The sequence below is a fragment of the Stylophora pistillata genome, chromosome 13 (assembly GCF_964205215.1).
Source record: "Stylophora pistillata chromosome 13, jaStyPist1.2, whole genome shotgun sequence".
Taxonomy (NCBI): Eukaryota; Metazoa; Cnidaria; class Anthozoa; order Scleractinia; family Pocilloporidae; genus Stylophora; species Stylophora pistillata.
Genome location: NC_142531.1, coordinates 7240676 through 7264610, shown reverse-complemented (window position 1 = coordinate 7264610; position 23935 = coordinate 7240676). Strand labels below are relative to the sequence as shown.

Below are 23935 nucleotides of genomic sequence, written 5' to 3'. Positions count from 1 at the left end.
ACTAAGGCCAGCCGGAACGAAAGAAACAGATTATACATGTAATGGAAACTCGCGTCAACCAATCATCAAACTTCCCGAAGCGCGGGAAAACACGAGGCGTGTTTCATCTGATTGGTGTGAAAGGGTGCCCGTTGTTTTCTGGACCAATCACAAAGAGCGGTAAAGCAAATCCAAGTGTGAAGCAAATTTTGGTTTTTCAACATCATCAGATGAAAAATGCTTTTACAGTCTAAAACAGTGACAGTAGAATGATTTTTATTCGAACGTTCAAAAACTTTAAATCTGGGACGAAAATGCGAAAACGTCTACGTACACCAACCGCGTTTGTGGTCGTCGGTAAATGAGTTCAAATACCACGACCTGTTCGCAACTCAAAATTCGTGAGGACTTGCATTACTGTACTACATGGATAGTCTTGTAGCAAAAGCATGTAATTAGGGTATGCGATGTGAGGATAAGTAATTATTTTTCGTCGATTATTTGCCTGGGGGGGAGGGGCTAGAGGGTTTTTTCGGGGAGGGATTACATGGTTATTATGGGGGATGGAGGGGCGAATTAGCCGTCACCAACAGAGTATAAAGGGGGGGACTATAGAAAATTGACAGTCAGTGAGGGGGGGGTCATTAGAATACTGCAGAGTCTTGAGGGGAGTAGTTAATGGTATTATGCCACAACCAAATTTCTTCAGCCCCCCTCCCACCGAAAATAAATATAGACCGGTCCCTAATATACAGAGACAACGTTAATGTTTGGATATCCAGGTATAGTTTAAGTTCCATTTTCTTCACGAATTTAAAATGGAACTAATTAGACGTGTTCACCTTTGTTCCCTTTTGGTAAGAGTGATTGAATAATTTCATTTATGTCCAGATCGTTTTCGTAAATCAGAAGAATGTTTGTCTGTTACAGAACAACCGTTTATCAATCATGATATTAGTCCTGGGGTATATACCTCATGGCTGAAGATGGGAGATGAAAAAGACTTCGGCCGATCACTTACCATCAGAACGTAAAGCCAGCGGTGTTTGTAAAGATAACAAACGCATGCGTATTAGCAAGCGTCGTTCACGCGCGCAACTTTAGTCTTCGGCGTCTGTAGTTACGAAGGTCGGTTACTTTTATTTTGAATATAATCGCCGAAATTCTACTTTTGCGAATTACAAATCAGGTATCGTCAGACTATCGCGAATTAAACCTGTTTGTGTGGTGAATTTAGAGGGAATTTTAAGGAGCTCCCTGAAGTCGAGACGAAGTTTTGAAGATCACGACTGCAACGTTTTGATTAAAGATTCGATCCAGATAATTTTGACGGAAAATTGGACGCTGTGCATCAATCGATGGAGCGATTTGGAGGGTCACTGCCCGTAAAAGGATACAGCGGTGAATTGGCTGGAAAAAAACGAGTTCAACTCCCAGCAGATCTTGGAAAAGGTAAGTTTTGTGTTTATGTTTAATTGTCAAACTCCAGGTGTCTCATTTGAATGCTTGAATTCATTTTGCGCGCTCAACTGGAGCGTTAAAATTTCCTTTCTAAATTTATGGATCGGCCCAGGAAAAAAAATTTTCAATAAGATTTGTTTTGTCCAGAAGAAAAGAGCGTTTGGGATTTGTATGTATGCGATCGTGCGTATATCTTTTATGAATGAATCGAACTGTTTGTTGACCACAGCCTACAAACGCTTGACAATATTCAATTAAAGTACAGAAAGTTTCCGCTAAGCCTAATTAATTGAAATGGAAAACAGTAATTTTGTAACATTATCTTGCACGCGCGAACGTTTATAATTCATATTACCTTCGAATTAAAAAAAGTTCTTTAAACTTAACTTGCCGCTCATTAGTTGGCGGTAATTTAATCTGATCTGGTAGAAGCTAGAATAGCAAAGTAACACACTTAATCCAATTAAGAAAATCATCCAAAGAGATTGTGACAGGTTACAAATCAGTTAACATATTTTCCATTCTCCCTTGTTCTCTCTAAATACCTATTACGTGTATAACGAATGATGCCTATACTATCAAAGATTCTAACCCGATACACTTGTTATCTGCACACAGGTTACACCTCTTATGACTCAAGTAATTTATTTCACAGCACCCCCAAAACAAAGGTAAGTGTTTCTTTCCCGGCAAAACGACAATAATGGCTAAGCAAGGCAAACTTTGGGTGTTTCTCTCTGATTTCTTGTATGGTTCACTTTTGCAGTTATTGCAATGCTTCTTTCTAAAACTGGTGTTTGACCACAAGTTTGAATTTCAGACCAGTGGTGCCCTTGTAGTATAGTGGTGCAGATAATTTGGTGCAAAAATTTGGCACCTTGGCTGCATTTAATTTCAAACAAAAAGAATGAAACCATTATATCCTTGCATTTGAATGTGAACCATAGAACCTGTCAATCCTATATATATTTCTTAAATTCAGTTTCAAAATTTCCCATTCTCAGCTGCTATACATTTTATCGTAAATTATTTTATATTATTATATAAAGAAATTTGATTATAGAGATTAATCACTTGACCACTTAACATACATCTGTACTAAATATATTAAATAAACTTTGTTTCTTTGATAGCTGATGGTATATGGACAAACTATATACATTTTAGAGTACAATTGTACTGATTGTAAAACTGTGTTATACATTTTTATAGTTATGTGACATTGAAATCCACATTGTTATCTTCAGCCCTTATCGTCGTCATATTCAACAACATCACCAAGTGGCTACAAGACCAGAACATCCAGTACAAGTTATCAGACAGGTGTAAGCCCATCTCGGTCACAGCGCAGTAAATCTCCAACCCGCAGCACAAGCCCTGTCCGCCGACCAGTGAGTCCAAATTTGCAAAGAGCCACAAGTCCAAGACTACACAACAGGTCTTTGTCTCCTAATAGTAAACAGGTCAGTAAAGCCAATGTGTCCCACAGTGAGTGTAGGTCTACAGTTGGTAAATGTGAGAAAACTTTGTATTGCAAACAGTGATGATAACAAACAATTCAATAGCCCATTTCAGAATTACCTTTTGCCTCCTTTTCAAAGGGAGTCCTGGTGCTCATCCTTTCATGTCAATAATAATACATTTTCATTCACACACAAATTAAACTCATTTTCAAAAGAATTGTTGAGACCAGGCCTCATTTTGAAGGTCAAGGGTAATTCAGAAATGGCCTATTTGATGTAATGTGCTGTTATCTGTAATAACATGTTAGGTGAAGACAAATTTGACTCTGTGTCCAAAAGTAGACATGTTAGTTGTTGATAAGGAGACTTATCAAGGACAGCATTTGCTAAATAAATGTAGATGATATGACAAGGAAACTTTTGAAGGAAGTCAGGAATTTTTGGGTGTGAATGAAATCCTACTCTTGCATTTTTCCTCTCACCAAAGTCATGAAAGGATTTTTTCCTTATTTATTTTATTTCTTGTTAAAATACAGTGAAAACATTCTCTGGCCAAAAGTTTTAGAAAAACATAAGCTTTCAGCTGTCAATCTACAGCCTTCCACAGATAAAACATGAAATGTGAATAAGTAAAATATATACAAAAAGCAAGGTAAAGGTGATAGAAGAACAATGTATGGAAAGGGTGGCTATTGTTTAAAAAGAATGCTATACTGATTAGGGATCGGCATAGAGTTATTGTCTGCATTCTTAATAACAGAGGTGTGTGAAGCCTCCGGAGTTTTTCTAATATGAAAAGAGCCTTTGTCGATAACTCGAGAATGATTGAAATCAATGCGATGATCAAATGACCATGGTTGCATGATGGGTAGCCCGTAGCAATGCAGAAGTGGCCATCAACACATCTGAAGTACAAGCTAAAGTATGGAAACACTTTGTGGATGACAGCTTTTGTATCATCAAAAGAGATGCAGTTAATTCCTTTCATACTTCACTTAACTCCATCAATCCACACATCTCTTTCACCATTGAAGAGGGATCTGACCAACAGATCGCCTCCTTGGACACTTTGGTTTCTCGCAATGATAACATGATCACTATTGATGTTTACTGCAAAGCAACTTATACTGACAGATATTTAGACTTTTTTTCTCACCACAACAAATGCCACAAGATTAAGTACAGCTGAGACCCTTCTACACCATGCAATTAAACTCCCAAGTACACCCCAAGGGAAAAATACTGAAATCAATCATGTCATTGATGCTCTATGAGCCAACAATTATTCCTCCTTTGTTATTTCCAATACCCTAAGGCGGAAACTTTCCAAACCACCCACACATACGCCTTTATCGTACAGCAGCCATCTTGGATTGATGTCATGTACTTTTGTCACCAATGCGAGGCCACGCGTGTAAAGTTGAACTTTTGACCAAAGAGGATTTGGGACCATGCCGAACAGAGATCACTGTCGCGTGCCGCAATGTCAAAATAATCGCCCAAAACATATTCCAAATCTTACCTTTCACCAATTTCCAAGAGAAGATTCCCTTCGAAAGCAGTGGGTTGTCAAAATTCGGCGAGACATGGGCAAAATCATCCTCTGCAATTGTTGTAGACTCCCCCGAGCCTGTGTACACACCAACCTTGAATTGCCATGACTACATTTTTTCTGGTGAGCCTGCCAAGACCACAGAGGAGCTGCTTGAAGCAGCTCATCGGAGAATTGAGGAGTTGGAGGCAGCAGTGGAGAAACAAACAATATATAAGCAACTAAAAATGAAACCTAACAGCAGCGTTAAGTTTTATACAGGGTTTCCTTCTTTTGATATTCTTGTTGCTACATTTAGAGCTCTGAGTCCCACCGCACAGAATATGTATTCTTGGTCCCAAATGCAGCGCCTTAGAAATAAAGGGATCACTGAAGTTGAGGGCATTAGGCAAACTATGCAAGGCTGCAAATTAAGTTTATTTGATCAGTTCTGTCTAGTTCTTCAAAAGTTGAGGGTTGGTACTTTAAGCCAAGTGTTAGGTGATAATTTCAATATTTCCCAAACAACTGTAAGCAGGGTTTTTATTTGTTGGATAAATTTTCTTCATTTCATGCTTGGGAGTATTTGTATATGGCCTTCCCGGGAAAAAATTCAGAAGCACATGCCCACTTGTTTCAAGTCTCTTTACCCAAAGTGCAGGGGTATCATTGATGCATCTGAGATAAAGGTCCAAGCACCATCAAGTTTAATGTTAAATAGTGCAATGTACACATCGTACAAAAGCCATACCACTATAAGGGAAATGTTGTTATTTCACCATCTGGGGAAATAATTCACATCAGTTGTTTATTTGAGGGGTCAATATCAGATAAAGAGCTGGTGAAGCAATCTGGTCTTTTGCCATTGCTCCAGCCTGGGGATCAGATTATGGCTGATAAGGGCTTTGTTATACAAGATCTACTCACACCTCTTGGTTGCAGTGTAGTGATGCCATCATTTTTAAGCAGCAAGCAACAGTTTTCCAAAGGTGAACTCCAGGAGAGCAAAAAAATTCACAACCTTCGAGTGCATGTTGAAAGGGCCATAAGGAGAGTCAAGGAGTTCCATTACTTTGATAGGGTAATGCCACTGACTATGGCAGGCAATATAAACCAGATATGGACAGTGTCATGTCTAATTACAAACTTTCAGGGACCTTTATTTTATGAATAACTTTAAAAAATAATGCCTACTTGATTTTAAGGGGAGGTGCCTATACACATTTGTTCAAAAGTGTTATCTTTCTATGCTATCCTTTTTTTTTTGCTAGAGATGTTTATCCTGAAGGGAGCAAAGGGGGAAAATGTTGAATTTCACAGACTATAATAACATGTACATGTTAAAATTAACGTTAGAGTTGAATCACATTCTTTTGCTTTCTTATTGCACTCAGGTAAACAAGGTTCTAAGGCACACAAAGGATTGTTACCTGTAATTAAACATATTGCTGATAATTTTAAAGCCTTTTTGGTTCAAAAGATATTACAAATATGTATATATTGTTTACTTTCAACATTCAGGCTTAAGATTAATTCACCTGACTAAGATATGAGATAATAAAATCATTAGTTGTTCACAGCAAACATACTTTTTGAAAATGGCAACTCAAAATCAATCTATAAGAAGGTGACAAATTACTATACATACATACGCACACCCAGTCGTGGCACTTTTCCTTTGACACAATACAAAACCATCCTTATGTCATTAAATCCCCCTCAAAAATATTAATTCATTAAACACAAGTATTAAGATGAATGTCAAAATAGAGGAGGTTGAGCTTTTCAAGCATCTCTGAGAAAAAGATGGGATCAAAATAAATACTTTCACAGTGAAACTCGCCCTGACAAAAGACAAACAAATCCTCCCAAGAACTGCCTTATATATCCCCTTGTCAATGTCTTCTTCACTGGAAGGTTTTCATCAGCCATTTTTTCGACAAAGGCATTCGTGAACAACGGTATGTCCCCCAGATTGCGGTGCCAAAACTCTAAAGTACTCATCGATTCCTCCATGATTGTCTTCAAACACGCGTGGCCTCACTTTCATGCGAAAAATGGTGACGTAGCATCCAACATGGCGTGACTGCGATTAAGGCGAATGTCATCCCTTCACCTGAAGAATTTCTTTGCATGTTTTTTAAATGGATTGAACCTCAAGAGAACTCTAACGGTTTTGCTGTCCTTCCTTTTATCAATGGTGTCACACAACCTAAAAATTCTTCAAAAGCACAATATACGAGTTGTAAATAAGCCCTTTAAGACTTTGCAACAAGAATTCCATTCTCCTAAATTCAGACCATCTATTGAACACCAACCCAATGTAGTTTATAAAAATAATACCCTGTGCCGATTGTGACTGGTGTTATGTAGGTGAAACCGGCCATTGCTTTGAAACCCGCAAAAAAGAATGCATTAGGAATGTAAAGACATGTGCTAATGGGTCAAACATTGCAAAACATGCGTGGTCATTTGATCATCACATTGATTTCAATCATTCTGGAGTTATCGACAAAGGCTCTTTTTGTATTAGAAAAACTCTGGAGGCTTCGCACACCTCTTCTATCAAGAATGCAGACAATAACTCTGATTCCTAATCAGTATAGCATTCTTTTTAAACAATAGCCACCCTTTACATAAATTGTTCTTCTTATCACCTTTATCTTGCTTCTTGTATATTTTTTACTTATTCACATTTCATGTTTTATCGGTGGAAGGCTGTAGATCAACAGCCGAAAGCTTATGTTTTTCGAAAACTTTTGGCCAGAGAATGTTTTCAATGTATTTTCTCATGTCTCATCCTCGCTGCACTTCAATTTTCAATTTTATTTCTTGTTAGAAAGTCTTTGATATTGCTTACCCCGTCAGTGTTCAAGATGCTTTCCAGCATGAAATGCATTATAGCCAAGGTTATGGCTTAGCTTGCCCCTGAATTCTCTTTAGCTCAGCTGTGGAACATCAGAACATGAAATCTGAGGGTCTGGGGTTCAGTTAAATGTTGGTGACCCAGAATTTTTTTTCCCTTGCTTGTTGAAAAACGATTTTATCTTTGTTTAAGGTTTCAACTAAATATTCTTAAATCCTTGGCCATCTGGCAGCTAGATTTCCCAAACTGAATTTTTTCTTTTGTTCTGTCATCACTTTTGGTTTAGCTCTCTGATGTTGATAGTGACACGATACAAAGGCAGAGGCGAGAACTTCAGTTACTCATTGGAGAACTCAAAGATAGAGACAGGTATTTGTTTCAAATAAATTTTCTATACATCATTTGATATCTGTAATGAGAACTTGTTGCTTATCTCCTTGGTAGCCATAAAGGGTAAAAGTATCTCTAACTTAAGCCATTTTAGCACAGTAATTCTGCAATATGAATGAGTTCAAATACAAAGACTTAAAATGCTGTAAGTATTAAACTGGAGAAGACCTGACAAGGAACTTGAAGGGTAAAAATGGGCATTGATTGAGGACAGCTGAGGAATGGTAGAAAAGGGAAAGTGTTGGAACAAAAAATAATTACTATTATTTAAAACTAGATCATTGGATAATGCAATTCAAGACTTTTTATTGGCTTAGCCATTATGGTATATCAGCCAATATACCATAATCTACAAATATGGTAAGCGTACGTGTCAGCTTAAAATTAAAAGAGAGCTAAAAATTTAATAAAATTTAATAATTTAATTTAACGTTTTTAATAAAACAATTATTCCACTCGCACTTGTTGGATATGAGATGATTATAGCCAACTCGGTGCTACGCGCCTCGTTGGCTATCTATCATCTCATATCCAACGCGCGCTCGTGGAATAATTGTTAATTATAGCACCTCACAATTAGAGATTTTCACACAGCTGAAATCCTGCACATGCTATCCTGTAAAACCCTTAGGGCTGGACATTTACATGAGGTCTAACCTACACCACTGTTTTATGTAATCAGTGGGCCTCAGGCTTTTTCTATTTGAGGGTTGATTTAATTAAATAAAATTAATATTCTTCCACTGATCACTTATAGTGCTCTTGATGCTGTTCCTGAAAAGAAGTGTTCACTGATAAAAGGTCCAGCCAAATTGAGGATTGTTTAGGTTGTTGTTATGTTAAACAGCAGCTAAAGTATGCTTTAACAGCAGATCCTTAAACTTTTCAGGCCCTGTCCAGCTTAATTTTTTAAGCATAAATTTGCTTTAATCCTAAGCACTCATGACAATTACTTTGCAGGTTGAGCTTGTGTCTTGTATCCCTTCAGTTGTATTAATTGTATTTTTTTTTTTAACTTGTCCTGTGAAACTAGAGAACTGAATGATATGGTTCAAGCTCATCAAAAACAGATAGTGGCTTGGGAGGAGGACCGACAAAGGGTGAGTGATGCTTAAGAATGATTAACAAGTGGTAAACACCACAGCATACACTATTGAGTTATGGATGCATGCGGGAGGTTGCTAAGCACGAAAGAAGTGTAAGAGTCGCTCGAGGCGATAGCCGAGAGTGACTCTAGCTTCTTGAGTGCTTAGCAAACCTCCCAAGTGCATCCATAACTCAATAGTGTATGCTGTGGTGTTTACCATTTGTTTTATAACATAACATTGATACATTGTAGCTAAAGAGTTCCCTTTTATTTAACAAATCTTACGCAACCAGAAAAACAAGTGCGCGTGGAAAAATAGTCTTTGCATTTGCTCACGTCAGCAGTGTACACCCATGGGCAAATGGGGGATGCTAAATTGACCAATAAGAGCGCGCGCTTTACTTTGGTTATGTTATAATTATGTTTGTGTGCCATGATTTTCATGCTACAAAAACAGTCAACATTATGTAAACACCCTTGGTACACGTCAGAAAAAGTTTTGATTTTAAACTGTATAAATTCTCAATAACCTGCCTACTTATAAATACAAGTTTGACCAAAGTATGTTAAGTTTGATGTTTGCTTAAGATTTGTTGAAGGGTCCACTGGGTAGTGGTTCATTTTAAAGTAAAATGCAGAAGAAGTCAGGACTTTAGCTAGTGTCTACTCAATGCAGAATGTCTTTGACAAATCAATTTATCCAGGAGTGCTTTGGTTTTGTTTTATCCTACTTCTTGATTGGTCCAGAAAACTTGTGTCATTCCCTCAACCAATCAGATGCACTAAATTAAATGAAATTAATCAGGACATCATCACTTCCATTTTCCCACACTTCTAGCAGCATGCTTGTTTTTACTCTGCATTCTTAATCATTTGGTTTATTCTTATATTTACCCTACCTCTTATTGGCTCTTGTAATTATTTTGGTTTGGTTTTATGACATTTAATTAGATTGGGCTCTAAATATAAGATCTGCTAAATACAGGGTTCACTGCACAAGTAAGGTGCATGACTCTGTAGTCAGCTGTAATGCCGTAACTTATCGATTCAAAAGTCTGGACAACTTTAGATGCACATACTATAGGTGGTTGTTTTGAAGAGGAACAGATACAAGCTAAAAGCACTGATTTATTCCTTTTTGTTGACATCCCATTACTTTAAGGTGTTTGCTCTTGAGAAGCGATCCTCCAGGCTTGAAAGTAAGTGAAGTTTCTTTTCCAGAAATGCAGTATGTTACAATGCACTGTTAAAATAATATCATGAAATACTAAAAAAAAGTTTAAGTTGGTAATGTTTTCTACCCTCACAGGTGAACTCAAAAGTAGAAGTGAACAAATGAAGGCATTGCAAGCAAGGTGTTTTTTTTTTTTTTTTTTGTATACCAGTAATAAGCTGAAATTATCTCTCATTTTGCTTGGTTCTTACTCATGATCCGGTAGAGGACAGATGCTACCATTCACAATTTTTGCCTCTTTATCATTAAAAAAAGAGTTCCTTGTTGCTCTGGATCTGTACAGTAATATAATTTTATCACAGAAGACATCAAAACATGGTAATAACATCCTTGACATACTTGGCTAATTGACTTGTGTGCTCCGTTTTTGTCCTTACGACAATGTGACATCATCTGTGATCTGAACAGATGCACAGCAACATGGAATCTATTTCTTTAATAGATAGATTCAAGTGTATTAAAAAAGTGAAACTTAACTTGACTTGCATAAAGAGAAGATAGGTATCTGGGACTTGAAGGCAGTAACTTCTTTTTTTTGCCAATTAGTTCTACCATGTGGGTTGTCATTAAGTAAAGGTTATGCAGCAACATTGTATCACTGACTCACCACAATGGCAGTAAAAATTTGTACTTGAGATTTAATATATAATTTGAATCAGCTAAAAGATGTCACTGATTGAAATCCCATTGCAATTTTGCATTGTAGATTAAAAGCCTCTGAAACAGAGGAAAAGAACAAAGGCAAAGAACTTGAAGATACTCAGGTATTTATCCACTGCCTTGCGGATGTGGAAGGGTATCAAAGCAGCTTCAACAGCATTTTTTATGACAGTCCATCCAGTTCCCAAAAAGAATAGAGCACCCATAGCTGGAAAATCTTCACAAGCTAGCCATTGAGCCCCCATTTCTGGCACCCCTTAAAATTGAATAGGTTGGTGGGTGTAAAAATAGAGATGGTTAGTTGAGGTTACAGAATGCTTGAAAACAACTGCTCAGGATAGCTGTCAGAACTGGGAGATTCAGCCATGACATAGTTGCCATGTTCCATGTTACCTTGCATTTGTGAGAGTAACTGCTGACCAGAAGAGCCCACTTAGCTTCTGGTAGTTAACTCTGTTTAACACCCAAGTCACAAATGGAAGCTAGGTTCCTGAGGAGTCTGGTTCACAAGGCGCTCATTTACATGTACTGTACCCTTCACAAAAATGTCCAGGGCGGTATGTAACTTGCCATTTCTTATTGTTCTGTAGCTCCAACTTCAACAAGTTTCAGAACATGCCAATACGTCACTTCATCAAGTGCAGGAACTTGAGGTATCTATCAAACTCGTACATTGCTTTGATAGCAGGCTTTCACCTTTGAATTTGCAATTATTAAAGTAAATTATAGCCTGTTAGACAAAACACTGGTTGTGGTTCTCTGTTGTGACTTGTTTTAGAATCCTCATCAAATGTTATTGTTACTGGTTTCATTATCAGGAAAAGAACAGTGCTTTAACGTCGTCAATGCGGGAGTTATCCAACAATATAGGACAGCTTCAAGCTAGGGAACAGGAGCTTTTAACAAAACTAAAACTGAAGGTATTGCAACACATATAAAACTTGATATGAGACCAAATGCTCTCAATCAATTAACAAGGAAATATATGGCAACCAGAAGGGGAAATTTATATTTTTAAATCGCTTTTCTTACTTTAATATACATGTATTGTGACAATAAATTAAAATTAAAATTTTGATGCTTCTCTCTTTCATTGATCTAATGGTCGATATAAGTGCTTGAAATGCTTTTTTGTCTGAGACACTTCGTGTTATGTTAAAAATAGCACAGGGTTATCCCTTACGTTTTCTAGAACAATTTATAACTTTTTTTATTACATTGGAATTTGAGTATGTCTGAGACATGTACATGCTGATTTTCTTTTCACCCAGGATAATGACATAATGGAAGCAAATGTGAGCTTAGGAGAACTACAACAAAAGATAAAACGACTCGAAGGATTATGTCAGGTCAGTATTGGCAAAACAAATGCATTCGAGCTTCTCAAATGGCGATTGTAGAGGGAGGGAGGTAGTTATTTGGAGACATGGGTTTACTGAGACAACCAAGTTTTTTCTTTTTTTCAGAGGGCCTCAATTCTTTCAACTTGTCTTCTTGTTTTACTTCTTGTGCGAATTTGTAAGGGGCGACCTCTCGAAACCTTCGTAGACCAAATTTATAGATTAAGTGTCTGTGTGTCATGATATTTATAAATGATTCAGCTTAACTGTTGTCATTGAGATACGTTATTCGCGAATTAAACGATTACCGAACACCTAATTGTTACTTCTTTTTCTAGGAGCTAAGGAAAAATGAAAGCTCACTGAGGACAGAAAAAGACCAGTGGAGAGATCAAGCCACGGCTAACAAACATGAAGTAGAAAAACTACGAGGTTTGGAAGTGTGATTTTGGAAAATTCTTTTTTGGTTTGTTCTGCATAATTTTTCAAGGTCAACTTCTTATTCATCTATTTGTTTTTTTGCAGTCTTCTTTTAGTCCCATACTATGTTATTGATAGTTTTGTGTTAATGTTTGTGTTTTTTTTCCCAGTGGATATCAGTAAACAGTTTAGTGATGCAGACGAAGTTCAAGCTGAGCTGGCAAAGGTAAATTGTCGCGTGTCTGTTGTGTCGCCAAACACAGTTGCCTGTTTGGAATCTGAAAGCGGAGAACCGGAGAAATTTCATGATCTGGATATATCATAATTTTTTGATAATGTCTGTTGTTCCATCTTTGTTTTTCAGACCAAGCAAGAAATTTTAGTCTTGCAGAAGGAACTTTTCCTGGCAGGTAACAGAATATACAGATACAATGCAACCTCTTCTAATTCTGGTATCCTTTTAAGTCTTGCATGTAACGCCAATTTGTACTCAACTTTTTCTTAGGAGAAAGAGAGAAGAGGAAAGATCAACTGCTTGATTTACAAAAGTCAAAGCAAGAGAGAACGGACTCAGAGTTACAAAACCTACGACAGGTATGTTTATTTATTGCTTTTAAAAATTAAGATTGCAATAAAACCTTGTCGATTGATTGTAGCAAACAGGAAATCATAAATCACTACGTCCAGTCAAAAGAAAGGGAACTAGAGTAATTTTAAATGAGTGTCAGGAGTCATTCGGGATTTCCTCTTTTCTGTTATCCTTCGCCCTGTGATTGGTCTATGAAACCCGCAAAAAATACTCAACCAATTGGATTGGAATCTATAACCAATTGCGACTCAAGCTCTGTCGATTGCGTTTTCCCGGGAAGTTTGTTTTGTTTTGAAGCCTCTTTGCTCAAAGTGCGCTTTTCACAGAAATCGATAAGAAATCAAGGTAAAGCGCTGTGGGCCGAGTTTTTTAAAGCTGGGTTAAGATAACCCAGGGTTAGTGTGAAATTTGATCTAAGATGCGAAAGCTTTAAATGAAAATTCAGTACAATTATTTTTGTGTGCAAATTGATGATTGGATGTTGTCAGAAGAATAGGGACAATTATCGTAAAAAGGCTCTTGAATAGAGAAATAAATAAACTTGGATGAAAATTTAACCCTGATTTAGCGCTAACCGGCCATAGAACAACTTGGCTCAGAAGAATACGAGTGAATAAGTCGCAAATGGCTTAGCTCTGACTCTAATTGGCTGAAAGGGTGCGCGGATTTCCTACACCAATCATAGAGGTCAGAAAACGAAACGGAAACGGAAGTTGTCCCAGATTACTTTGTGCACTCATTTGTAAATTACACCGACAGGGCATTCAGTAAAGGAGTTACTATCAGAATTGAAACTCAGCATTAGAATAAAATGCATCTCAAGTGTTTGGTTTTCAGTTATAGTAGCGGGTAATGATTTGAAAGTCTGATTTACCTTGGCAGATTTGTGAGAGACAACAACGTGATATTTCTTACATGCAGCTTCAGTTACAAAGTTCTCACGATATGCTGTCCAAACATGTCACGGAACCTGAGTAAGTTGTAAACTGTTGAATAACAAACGTTTTTTTTGTTTTTTTTTTCAAAGAGGCAATGAATATGAATATAGTTTATATCTGACCACTTGCAGCCCAGAGGCTGAATTACGGGTCCAGTGTAAGGTTGAGAACAGACGTCAGCATATCAGGCGCCTCTGGCAGCCGCTTCAGTCTATCGATCTCACCTTCCCACCCATCCCACCCCAGGGGAGGACATCCATCACACAGTAATCTCGTGTGTGGGAAATTAACGTCTCCTACCCCAACCCTGCAGGAGACGGGACCTCCATTTATTCGCCCCTATCCGAGAAGACTAGAATATCTAACCAATATCCAACCATGATGTTATAGAAAGGTAGAAAATTCTTCTCAATTATTTTAAGACCTTGAGTGTTGGTCCGGCCGGGGCTCGAACCCTCGACCTCCCGCACAACAGTCCAGCGCTCTATCCATTGAGCTAACCGGGACTATCAGAGTGTACTATCAAATACTTAATTTAGAAATTATGTTCAGAAAAAAAAGGTGAGCTTTTAAGTTATAATCGTGAAAGGAAAGCGAATTGTTGACGTGGTAATGTAAGAGAGTGAAAAGTCGCCTCGCTGTCAGCAATTCAGATGGCAGTAGCGACTAACTGGTTTCTGCAAGGCTAAGAATCAAGCCACATTGAAGCCTGAGGGTTACAAAAGCAACAAAATTAATAACAACAACAACAACAACAACAACTAAAAGAGTTCAGGCTTCAACGGGCCAGGACGTCATGCCTCCCGTATACGGACTTGGTGTTACTGCCAGCTAAGCTAGCTCCATGTCTTAATTGACCAGCTTTATCTCTTCGTTTGTAGTAAGATGTCAGAATTGGAGTCCAATCCCCCGGATGAAGAGAAGAAACCTCTAAACAGCTTTTACGATGCGACGAGTTTTAATCTCAATGGAGACTACTTTGACAATCAGGTAAGTATGGAAAGAAGTTTTATATATATATATATAAATCATTCCTTAATGATAAGAACAAATTTTATTTTTCCTAACTATCTACATTTATATATAACTGATTGACTTGTTAGCGACAAATTTCAGAAAAGTTCCTATTACGTAGCATTCTCCTTCCTGCCTTTACTTATCTAGTTTTGTACATTTTTTCTCCTAGGATCAAGCGTCCACCAGGTCAACGGACTTTGATGGTGAGTCAATCTCTCATCCGGTTGTTCGAAACAGGGTTAAAATGCTTGAAATGTTCTTTCCCTAACGAGAGAAGCAGATTGTAAGACCGGACATTTTTAGTAAGGGATATAAATTTTTAGCCTTACCGAACATTATATTATCTCATTCCACCAACTGTTCAGCTTCTTTGTTGTTTGCACAGAAAGTACCTATTGTTACATTTTAAACATCTTATGAGCTTATACTTTTGTCTGACCTTTTTTTTTTTTTCCATTGTAATATTTTTGTGGTCGGGGTCAAAAACTCAAAAGCTGAAAGAGGACTTGATCGTGTAGGACGTTTCAGTGAAGTATCCCATATTCTTTGCAGGTCCAGTGACATCCAAAGGCATTGATGAGGACCTCGCAGCTTATATTCCAGGTATGAATCACAGAAACTGAGTGATGCCGGGTTGGCATAATGTTGAAAAATCGCACTAATATTGAAATGAAAGTGTAAAGGCATCGCTGATTGAATTTCCCAGCCTGACTCCAGCATACCTAGCTCTAAGTTAGTAACATTACGGTCAATGTAAACCCCAATGTGCCATTGGTATCCGACTGACAAGAAAGACGAGCGCAAATCCTCAGCGCAAACTTTTCCAGGACAAGCGTTTTTTAACCCTTTACACCCTAAGATCAGTATCATACTGTATGCATGTTCTTCTTACTGTTCTCTATACATTTCCCAAGGTGCTAACAAAGAGAATTTGTTTAACAATCAAAAGCTTCTTTCGTTGGTGATCATTTCGTTTGTTCTCTTGATCTTAATGTGAGATTCAGGTGTGATATTTTAAGGAGAAACTAAATTCTAGTCACTCTTAGGATTTAGTGTTGAGGACATGTTTGTGCGCTTCGCTCCAACCAAATCACCGTCACCATTTCATTTTAGGCGGTGGTGGAGTGTCCTCCCTTTCCATGCACGCTACAGCCGGAAGTGACTTGGCTGACGACTTCGATAACCTTTCCCAAGATCCACTTCAACCTCCAATAACTTCAGAAAGAGGCTTCGCAAGTTCAAATGTTGACACCTTCCTTCCTCCGAGGTGAACAAACGTTGCTTTTATCGGGAGTGAACTCGTCATGGATATTACTTCACATTACTTAAAATGAATCTTTTTCTCCTATCCTACAGAAACCCATCTTACTTCAGTACACCCAACGCAAGAACCGACATTTACCCACCATTAGGTAACCTTTCTATCACAGGCGTTCGACTAGAGGACCACAGCACCTTGTTATCCTTCTCGCCTGGGAGACCGGTGGAAATGAATTCGGGGACAACTACGAGACCTGGGGACACTTATTCCCCTTTCTCAGCTGGGGTATCTCTGACGAAGACCTCTCCTCCTAAGGTAAGAACTGCTTGGTGAAGTCGCCAAGTGGTGCAGTGGTTTATTGGTATCCCTGTGGAACCAGAGAATGAGTTTTTCTCCCAGAGAAAACAACAAGAAGCTGGAGTTAATCTTAATCGAGTGTCGTAAATCGAAAACCAAAGCATTGAAATCAAAACGGCCTGTGAGAACTAAGAAAATATCGCGAAACGACAACGAGGGCGTAGAGTAAAAATTCAGCCAACTGGCTGAAGCGTGGGAAACGCGAGTGACTATTATGTGATTTTCTCGAGATCTGATAGGTTGAGGAGGTGGCGTGTATTTTTTATACCAGTCACAAAGGAGCGTCGTTAAGTTAACCCATGGCAATCCCGAATATTTGTCGACATTCGGTTAAAAATTTCTCCAACCACTATTATTTTAAAGCTTGTGCACGTGTTTTGTAATTGACTTTAGTTTTGATTCTATTAGACCTGCAGTTTTCTGAGATTCCAAGTTTAGTTGACTTACAAATATTGGTGAAAAACGTTGATTTGCGGCTGAAAAATTCAGGCTGTGGCATAACTTCCGAATGACAATTACTGTAACATAACTTGAGGTCCCATAACTTAGCGCATAACCACTAACGTACCTCACTGTCCGATAGTAATACCACAATACAACTAACAGAAGTTCCAATAAGTTGCGTGACAGGACTGCTGTGACAAGTTGAGTGAACTTTTCTTTTCGATCTCCTTTTCTTTCGTTCTTACCCCAGGCGGAGGGGGACGCTTCACCGACCAGTAAACTACATCGTCTGCTGGCGGAGTCTCGACAAATGGTTCAAAACCTCGAACAATCCTCCACATTCTCTCTGACCGGAAGTCCAAATCAGGTTTGCATAAGCGTCACGCATTTCAATTCTTAGTGTCTCGCAAGACCTTAGGGCTTGGTAGCGTTGGAAAATAGCTTTCAAAAAAAGGAAAGACAGGAAAAAAAACAAGAAGAGCTTCTCATGCGTTTCCTAGATGCTAAATGCTAGACGTTGGGTGAAAACTTCTGGGTTCTGGACCTTCCACATCCTTCTTTTATTGATTATATGGCTAATTTTGATTAAAAGTTAAATTGGGACTCACGCCTTACTGAATTAACGTACTGCCATTGACACCTAACATCTACTACAGGATGCTACTCACAACCACACCTGCAACTATTTTAGTGCTCTTCTCTAACTAGGTATCCCTCGTCCGTGAGTAACTTTTCTTAACCCTTTAATTCCCAGAAGTGAATAACATATAACTTCTCCCCTAATATCATACTTTATCCACCGAACAGGTAATGAGAATGCTCAAAGTTATCAGGTAGAAGTTGTTATCTTGATCTAACACCAAATTCTTGTAACGAATTTACAAGGAAATGTGTTGCAGCTAGAGGGGAGAATTCGCAATCGTATTTGCAGTGGACCCTCTAAGCCCCTAGAATGTTTAGAGTGAAAGTTCGTCTCCCTTTTCTAATGAGTTATTAAGAGAAAAGATTGTTGGAATTGAAGACATTGATTATTAAGAACACTTGCTTCGAGTTAATGAGTAAGCTGTTACTACCGCAGGAAATACATGCATACCAATTACAGACTGTAACTTTATTATGCGCATGCGAAGCTAGTAGTATCCTTTGTCGTGGGGTAAAAACACGACAGTGGAAATCGAGCTTGAGAAGACTAAGGGGTGTGATTTCTAAAAGTAGTCAATCAAACGAGCCAGGTTATAAAGCATAACTATCGCAAAAATATCTTTAAAGTGATGGTTGCTACAAAATATCGGGTTCTTTTGACAGGAAAGCAAGAACACGAGAAGGGAAATTTGTACAACGTAATTAGGATTGCTAAGAATGGAGAAGACTAACGCATATTTCAAAAGAAGACTTGAAAAATTTTTGATTAAATTTATCCGGACTCACTCTGTAATGTGACTTGAATGTAGCTGCTTAAGCCAAGTTTTCTTTTGGTTGCGTGGACTTGCGAGGAACTTCTCGGGCTGTCTCGATGGTCAGCTTCTCGTAGCAATAAGTTGCTATCATTGAGTGTCTTTAAGATATTACAAGTTGTTTCTGTGTTTGTTTAGGACTCCACGGTTCCCACAAGTGAGCAGTATACACCGCCGCAAAGACATATGGGAAGTCCACTACATTCGCGTCCAATACCAACTTCCACTGAATGAAAAGTAGGTAGTGGCTTTCGCGTGATCTGATCGCCCGTATTGCCAAGCGAGGTAGCCATTATGTTTCGAAAGTCTTAAATTCGTTTTACTAAGCTGCAGTAAATGAAACTTTGGAATAGCATGGAGCATGTCTTTACCTTTGGCATATGACACTGCAGTGTTATCTTTCAATTCGTTTCGGCCGCTTCGGTGAGGGAGCCACCTCGCTCTATGTTCTACTTTCTCGCTACTACAAAATTACCTCTTCACTACCAAAAACCTTTTTTCCAACGTTTAAGTGGATCGATAAAAGGAATCTTTCGTCGCTCTCCTCTAATCTCATATTGTCAAGGCGAACTTTCTTATCCGAGGGGTGCGTTTTATTTTGTATTTTGTCGTACCATACTTTTCTGTACTTTTTCTCGCAGGGTAAATTGTTCACAGTGCTTCTGTGCTTAAACTTGTTCACATCGGCATTATCCGTACACCTGATTCCTTACACATTCGGAATATCATCGGAAGACCCGAACACTTCCGTAAAGCCAGGCTTGACCGCTGGAATCAAGATGGTGGCGAACATCAATCCACGTGAAGCTAAATTTTGTTTCGATATAGATAGTATAGCTTGAGTTACAATTGTTTTAAACTGTACATAACGAATGCTGACTATTAACCTCACTTATTTTGTTTTTATTTTTGTTTAAAGAAAGAGAAAAAATTCATCCGTACAAATCCAGTTTAATTTACCCTTTTTCTGTAACAAAAATAGAATGCAAATATCGGATTTATGTCTGTATCTGAGCAACTGCGCAACTACCCCTCCCCTAACCAAATAACAGTCAGCTGATAGCAGTGGGAGGGGTGGGTAGGTGCGCAGTTGTTCAGATACTGATATCTTTGTTTAGTTTGTTTTTGATATTTTAATCGTGATCGAGTGATGTTGAGATGGGGGTGTATTTCATTTTGAATATCTCGCCTTTTTAGATTTAAACGAATGCGAACGAACTCATTCTGTTCTGCGAGACAGTTTGAAAAGTTGTTCTCCTGCGCTTTGAGTTCCAACTGTTACAGGTCAAGTGATAAGTCATTCCTACTTTGAAACAATATACATTGCAAATTTTTAATACTGGTATTGTAAGTTTGATATTGTGCGAAACAATTTGCACTCGTGTTCATCTTGCGCAGCATGTCACAGCTTTTTGCAGCAGAAGTGGTTATACTCGCAGAAAACGCTCTTTAGCTTCGGAGTCATCCAGAGTATTTTTTTATTATTATTATTATTATTATTTTTTTTTTTTTTTTTTTTTTTTTTTTGCGATGAGTCTGAAGGTAAATTTTTTTTGGCGTTTTTAATACGTAAGTTTCATATCAATGAAGTAAAGTAATGTGCCGGAGACTAGACACGTAAGCGGGGTAACCATCTGGAAAATGAGAGGATGAACGAAACAACTTCCGTCCACTTTCCACTGAAGCCTCTCGCTTCTTACCCCCTCACGTGTGTCAACTGGGAGTTCACGTGTGTCAACTGGGAGTTCACGCGTGTCATCACGCTAGGTACTAACCAGGCAATCATGTTGGAGAAAAAATAATCAAGGACATGTACCCAAACATTTTAGCCTAAATTTTTAACCATTAAAGTACAACGAAATACTTAGCTTTGATACAAGTACCCATGTCATCAATTATTCAAACTAGTGGTAAACTTTACATGATCGCGTTGTTTTATTATATTCTTAGGTTTGTAAAGAAAGAATGATTTTAGATAGATCTTCGTATTTAATAATTACTATTTAAATGATGTGAATCTAGAGTCTTGTGTATGAACTATTGATTTATTTAATTTAGAAATTGAGTGGGTCAGGGAGGGGGGGGTGTGTGTTGACAAGAAGGAAAGTAAACTGTGCGAATCAAAACTCATGATGGCTGGAATTTTTTTTCTTTCCTGTAAGTGTTGCCTCTTATAAAACAGCAGCTGGAATTTTTTTTCTTTCCTGTAAGTGTTGCCTCTTATAAAACAGCAGAATTTATTTTAGGCTTGATTACCAGCCACTGTTCAGGAACCAGAGCCCGCGCTCCTTCCTGAAGAGCCTCTTCTCGGGGAGGAACGAAAAAGACCGGACTCGAGAGAGCGGCGGAAATCGAGCCCATATTTATTTGGAAATAAGGTTTTCATGTGAAAAGTGTTAAAGAAGGTTTGCAAACATGGTTGTATATCTCAGAGGGTTCAGTTGTTACGAAGTAAATTCAAATTTTCACTTCGACAAAAGAATGAACTCTCCCCCACCCCCACCGGTTATCGCGGGGGGGAGGGGAGGGTGATCTTAGGAACATTTGGTTTACTAATGTTGCAGGGTTCTCCAAATCCTAATCTTATTTGAGACCAAAACATACCAATTGACATGCTTGTTTCTAGACCTCGACCCTAACATGATCTTGTAAACACACCTGTCAAGCCTAGTGGAGTAAGTGTTGAAGTAAATAACTAGTCCAATTTATCCCAGCTCTAAATATATATATATATATATTTTGGTTTCTTCTCTCTCGCCATCGTCTTTTTTTATTATTGCTATTTATTTGTAACATGTTACGTATTTAGTTCATGACAAATGTGGAGCTACCCTGTAGAAAAGTCGTCATTAAACCATTGTTGTTGTTATTATTATTATTTTTGTTATCGGTGGTCAAGAATTGGAATCCTGTTGAGGGCACCACACAAGGGGATCCACTGGCAATGATTCTGTACGCCATCAGTCTCCAGCCACTCATCACACAGCTACAAGTTTCTAGCGCAACTAAGCAATGCTGGTTCGCCGACGATGCTGCTGGAAGTGGTTCACTTCTTGAGGTTAGAAAGTGGTGGAATGTGCTCTGAAAGTGGGCCTCGACTAGGCTACTTTCCGAATGCCAAAAAGTGCTGGCTAATCACCAAGCCGGAGAAAGAAAGTGCTGCACACTGAAATCAACGTGACATCTGAAGGACACACGCACCTTGGTGCAGCTTTAGGATCTAGAGCCTTCTTAGAAGAATACGTCGGAGACAGAGTAGAAGACTGGGTTAACCAAGTTACTAAGCTTTCGGAATTCGCCGTTTCCCAACCTCTGGCATGCTATGCTGCATTCACTGTAGGACTGCGTCATCGTTGGACCTACTTCTTAAGAACACTACCTGATATTAGTGATCTACTTGAGAATGCTATAGCAAATTTTTTAATTCCTGCCATTACAGATCATCAAATTAAAGAAGAGCGCAACCTACTTGCTCTCCCAGTGCGTTTGGGCGGACTTGAGATCGCAAACCCTGTAGAATTGGCATCTCAAGAGTATGAAGTCTCGGTAACTGGACCACTCATTGACTCAGCGTATCATACATTAAGATCACCGCAATCCAGATGAAGCAGATAACAATGCTGCAAAGTCCCAGGCAATAGCTAAGAAACGTGAGGCCCCTGAAAGAATCTGAAGTGAGGATAAAGAACATGTTAACACCGAACTCGCTCAAAGTGAAAGAACAAGCACTATTCAGAAAGAGGTGCCTCCAGTTGACTCACTGTCATCCCGTTAAAAGAACTAGGATACGATCTCAATAAAGGAGAATTTAGAGATGCCCTTAAGCTGAGATATAATTGGGAATTCTCTGACATCCCAAACCGGTGCGTCTGTGGTGACATCTTTGATGTGGACCATGCGATGACCTGCAGAAATGGCGGATTTGTGATACAACGCCACAATGAGATCAGAGACCTGGAGGCGGCACTGCTTAGCACCGTATGTAAAGATGTGGAAATCGAGCCTCCCCTGCAGCAGATTACGGGAGAAATTTTAAAAAATGGGGCCAATACTTCCCAAGATGTTCGTCTTGATATTCCAGCCAGAGGTTTTTGGGAGCGACAGAAGTCTGCATACTTTGATGTGCGGGTATTCCACCCTCATGCTGACTCCTATCGTGAGAAGACATCAGAGCAAGTCTTCAAACAGCACGAAAATGAGAAGAAACGAAAGTATGCCAGTAGAGTATTGCAAATAGAGCAAGGATCCTTTACGCTCCTGGCTCCGGTTGTTCAAAGGGCGGATAGCGCTATCCAACGGATAAATCGCTATCCAGCGGATAAGTGTTACCAAAACGTACTGCGCTATCCACCAGATAGAGATTTATCCAGTGTATAGCATTATCCATCCTTTGAACAACCGGAGGGATGGGCACCGAATGCAAAATTTACCATAAACGCTTAGCTGAACTCATATCCATTAAGAAATGTGAAACATACTCTACCACTTCGCTCCGACGAAGGGCTAACGCTCGAAACGTCAGCTTTTATAATCGTAACGGGGGCCAATTTACCATTGCAACTTTGTTGATATATTCAAATTATTTCGTTACCCCCACCGACGCAGCCCCAAACAGTTTCTTTAGAAACTATCAGCTTCTACCACTATCTCCTGGATTAGAGCCAAAATCTCCTTTGCGCTCTTACGATGCGCCCTCTTATGCTAAAGAGGTACAAGAAAGAAGAGAAGAACATTTGAGACATTCGATACAGATTTTTTTATTGACAATGCTATGGCAAATATAGGCTGGACATTTTTAAGATTTGTTTTAACACTTTTAGAGTAAGAGTGTCATTTCCCTTCTCATATACTTTTTTATTGTAACTTACTTTTATAAGGACAATTTCGATGCACGTTTTCTGAAATTAGTAGTTGCTTTCGCAATTTTTATATGTAGGTCGTTTTTGTTATCAAAGTTAGTTTGGGTCTGATACGAGTCTGATCCTAGAGAACCGAATTATTATGATTATTATTGTTGTCATCATCGCTACTAACCGAAGCGTGTATCCAATAGCTTTTCTTAGATTTTTATCAGACATTTTAAGCCTTTTAACATGATTTTTGTAAATTTGTAGTGATTATGACAAATAAAATTATTATTATTATTATTATTATTATTATTATTATTATTACTACTATTATTATAGTTTACAGTGCTATTATTTGCTTCTTTCAGTCTCCTAGAACCGGGGCCAATCCTTGGTCCTGGGGTGCCAGGGGACTCTTATTTGATGGACAGAAACGTTCTCAGTATGTGCGCCGTTCCTAGGAGGATGATCTTTTGCAGCTCATTAATGTTACTGGCTCCAGGGATCTTTCCTAAGTTCTGGTCCATTCCCCCTCTACTAAGTCCTAGCGCACCAACAATAACCGGCACAATGTCTCTTCTCATTCCCCACATTCTC

The 23935-nt window shown here is 38.6% G+C and overlaps 1 protein-coding gene and 2 pseudogenes across 2 annotated transcripts; all 3 read left to right on the top strand.

The window, feature by feature from the left end:
* Positions 1 to 1114: 1114 nt before the first annotated feature.
* On the top strand, positions 1115 to 19405 carry LOC111332086 (uncharacterized). 2 transcript variants are annotated; one of them, XM_022937348.2, is made up of 24 exons: positions 1115 to 1431; positions 2059 to 2111; positions 2688 to 2903; positions 7587 to 7669; positions 8724 to 8790; positions 9940 to 9976; positions 10087 to 10132; positions 10718 to 10775; positions 11262 to 11324; positions 11490 to 11591; positions 11943 to 12020; positions 12350 to 12443; positions 12602 to 12657; positions 12796 to 12841; positions 12937 to 13025; positions 13903 to 13994; positions 14840 to 14948; positions 15145 to 15178; positions 15528 to 15578; positions 16089 to 16242; positions 16332 to 16551; positions 17288 to 17404; positions 18630 to 18728; positions 19133 to 19405. In XM_022937348.2, the coding sequence occupies exons 1-23, from the start codon at positions 1338 to 1340 to the stop codon at positions 18723 to 18725; spliced, it is 2055 nt and encodes a 684-aa protein (XP_022793083.2). In that variant the 5' UTR covers positions 1115 to 1337; the 3' UTR covers positions 18726 to 18728; positions 19133 to 19405. The 2 variants fall into 2 exon arrangements, with proteins under 2 accessions (XP_022793083.2, XP_022793084.2); XM_022937349.2 differs by lacking the exon at positions 17288 to 17404 and having other exon boundaries at positions 19133 to 19271.
* LOC148717434 (uncharacterized) lies at positions 3205 to 7059 on the top strand (annotated as a pseudogene).
* LOC148717435 (uncharacterized) lies at positions 4169 to 6234 on the top strand (annotated as a pseudogene).
* Positions 19406 to 23935: the final 4530 nt, after the last annotated feature.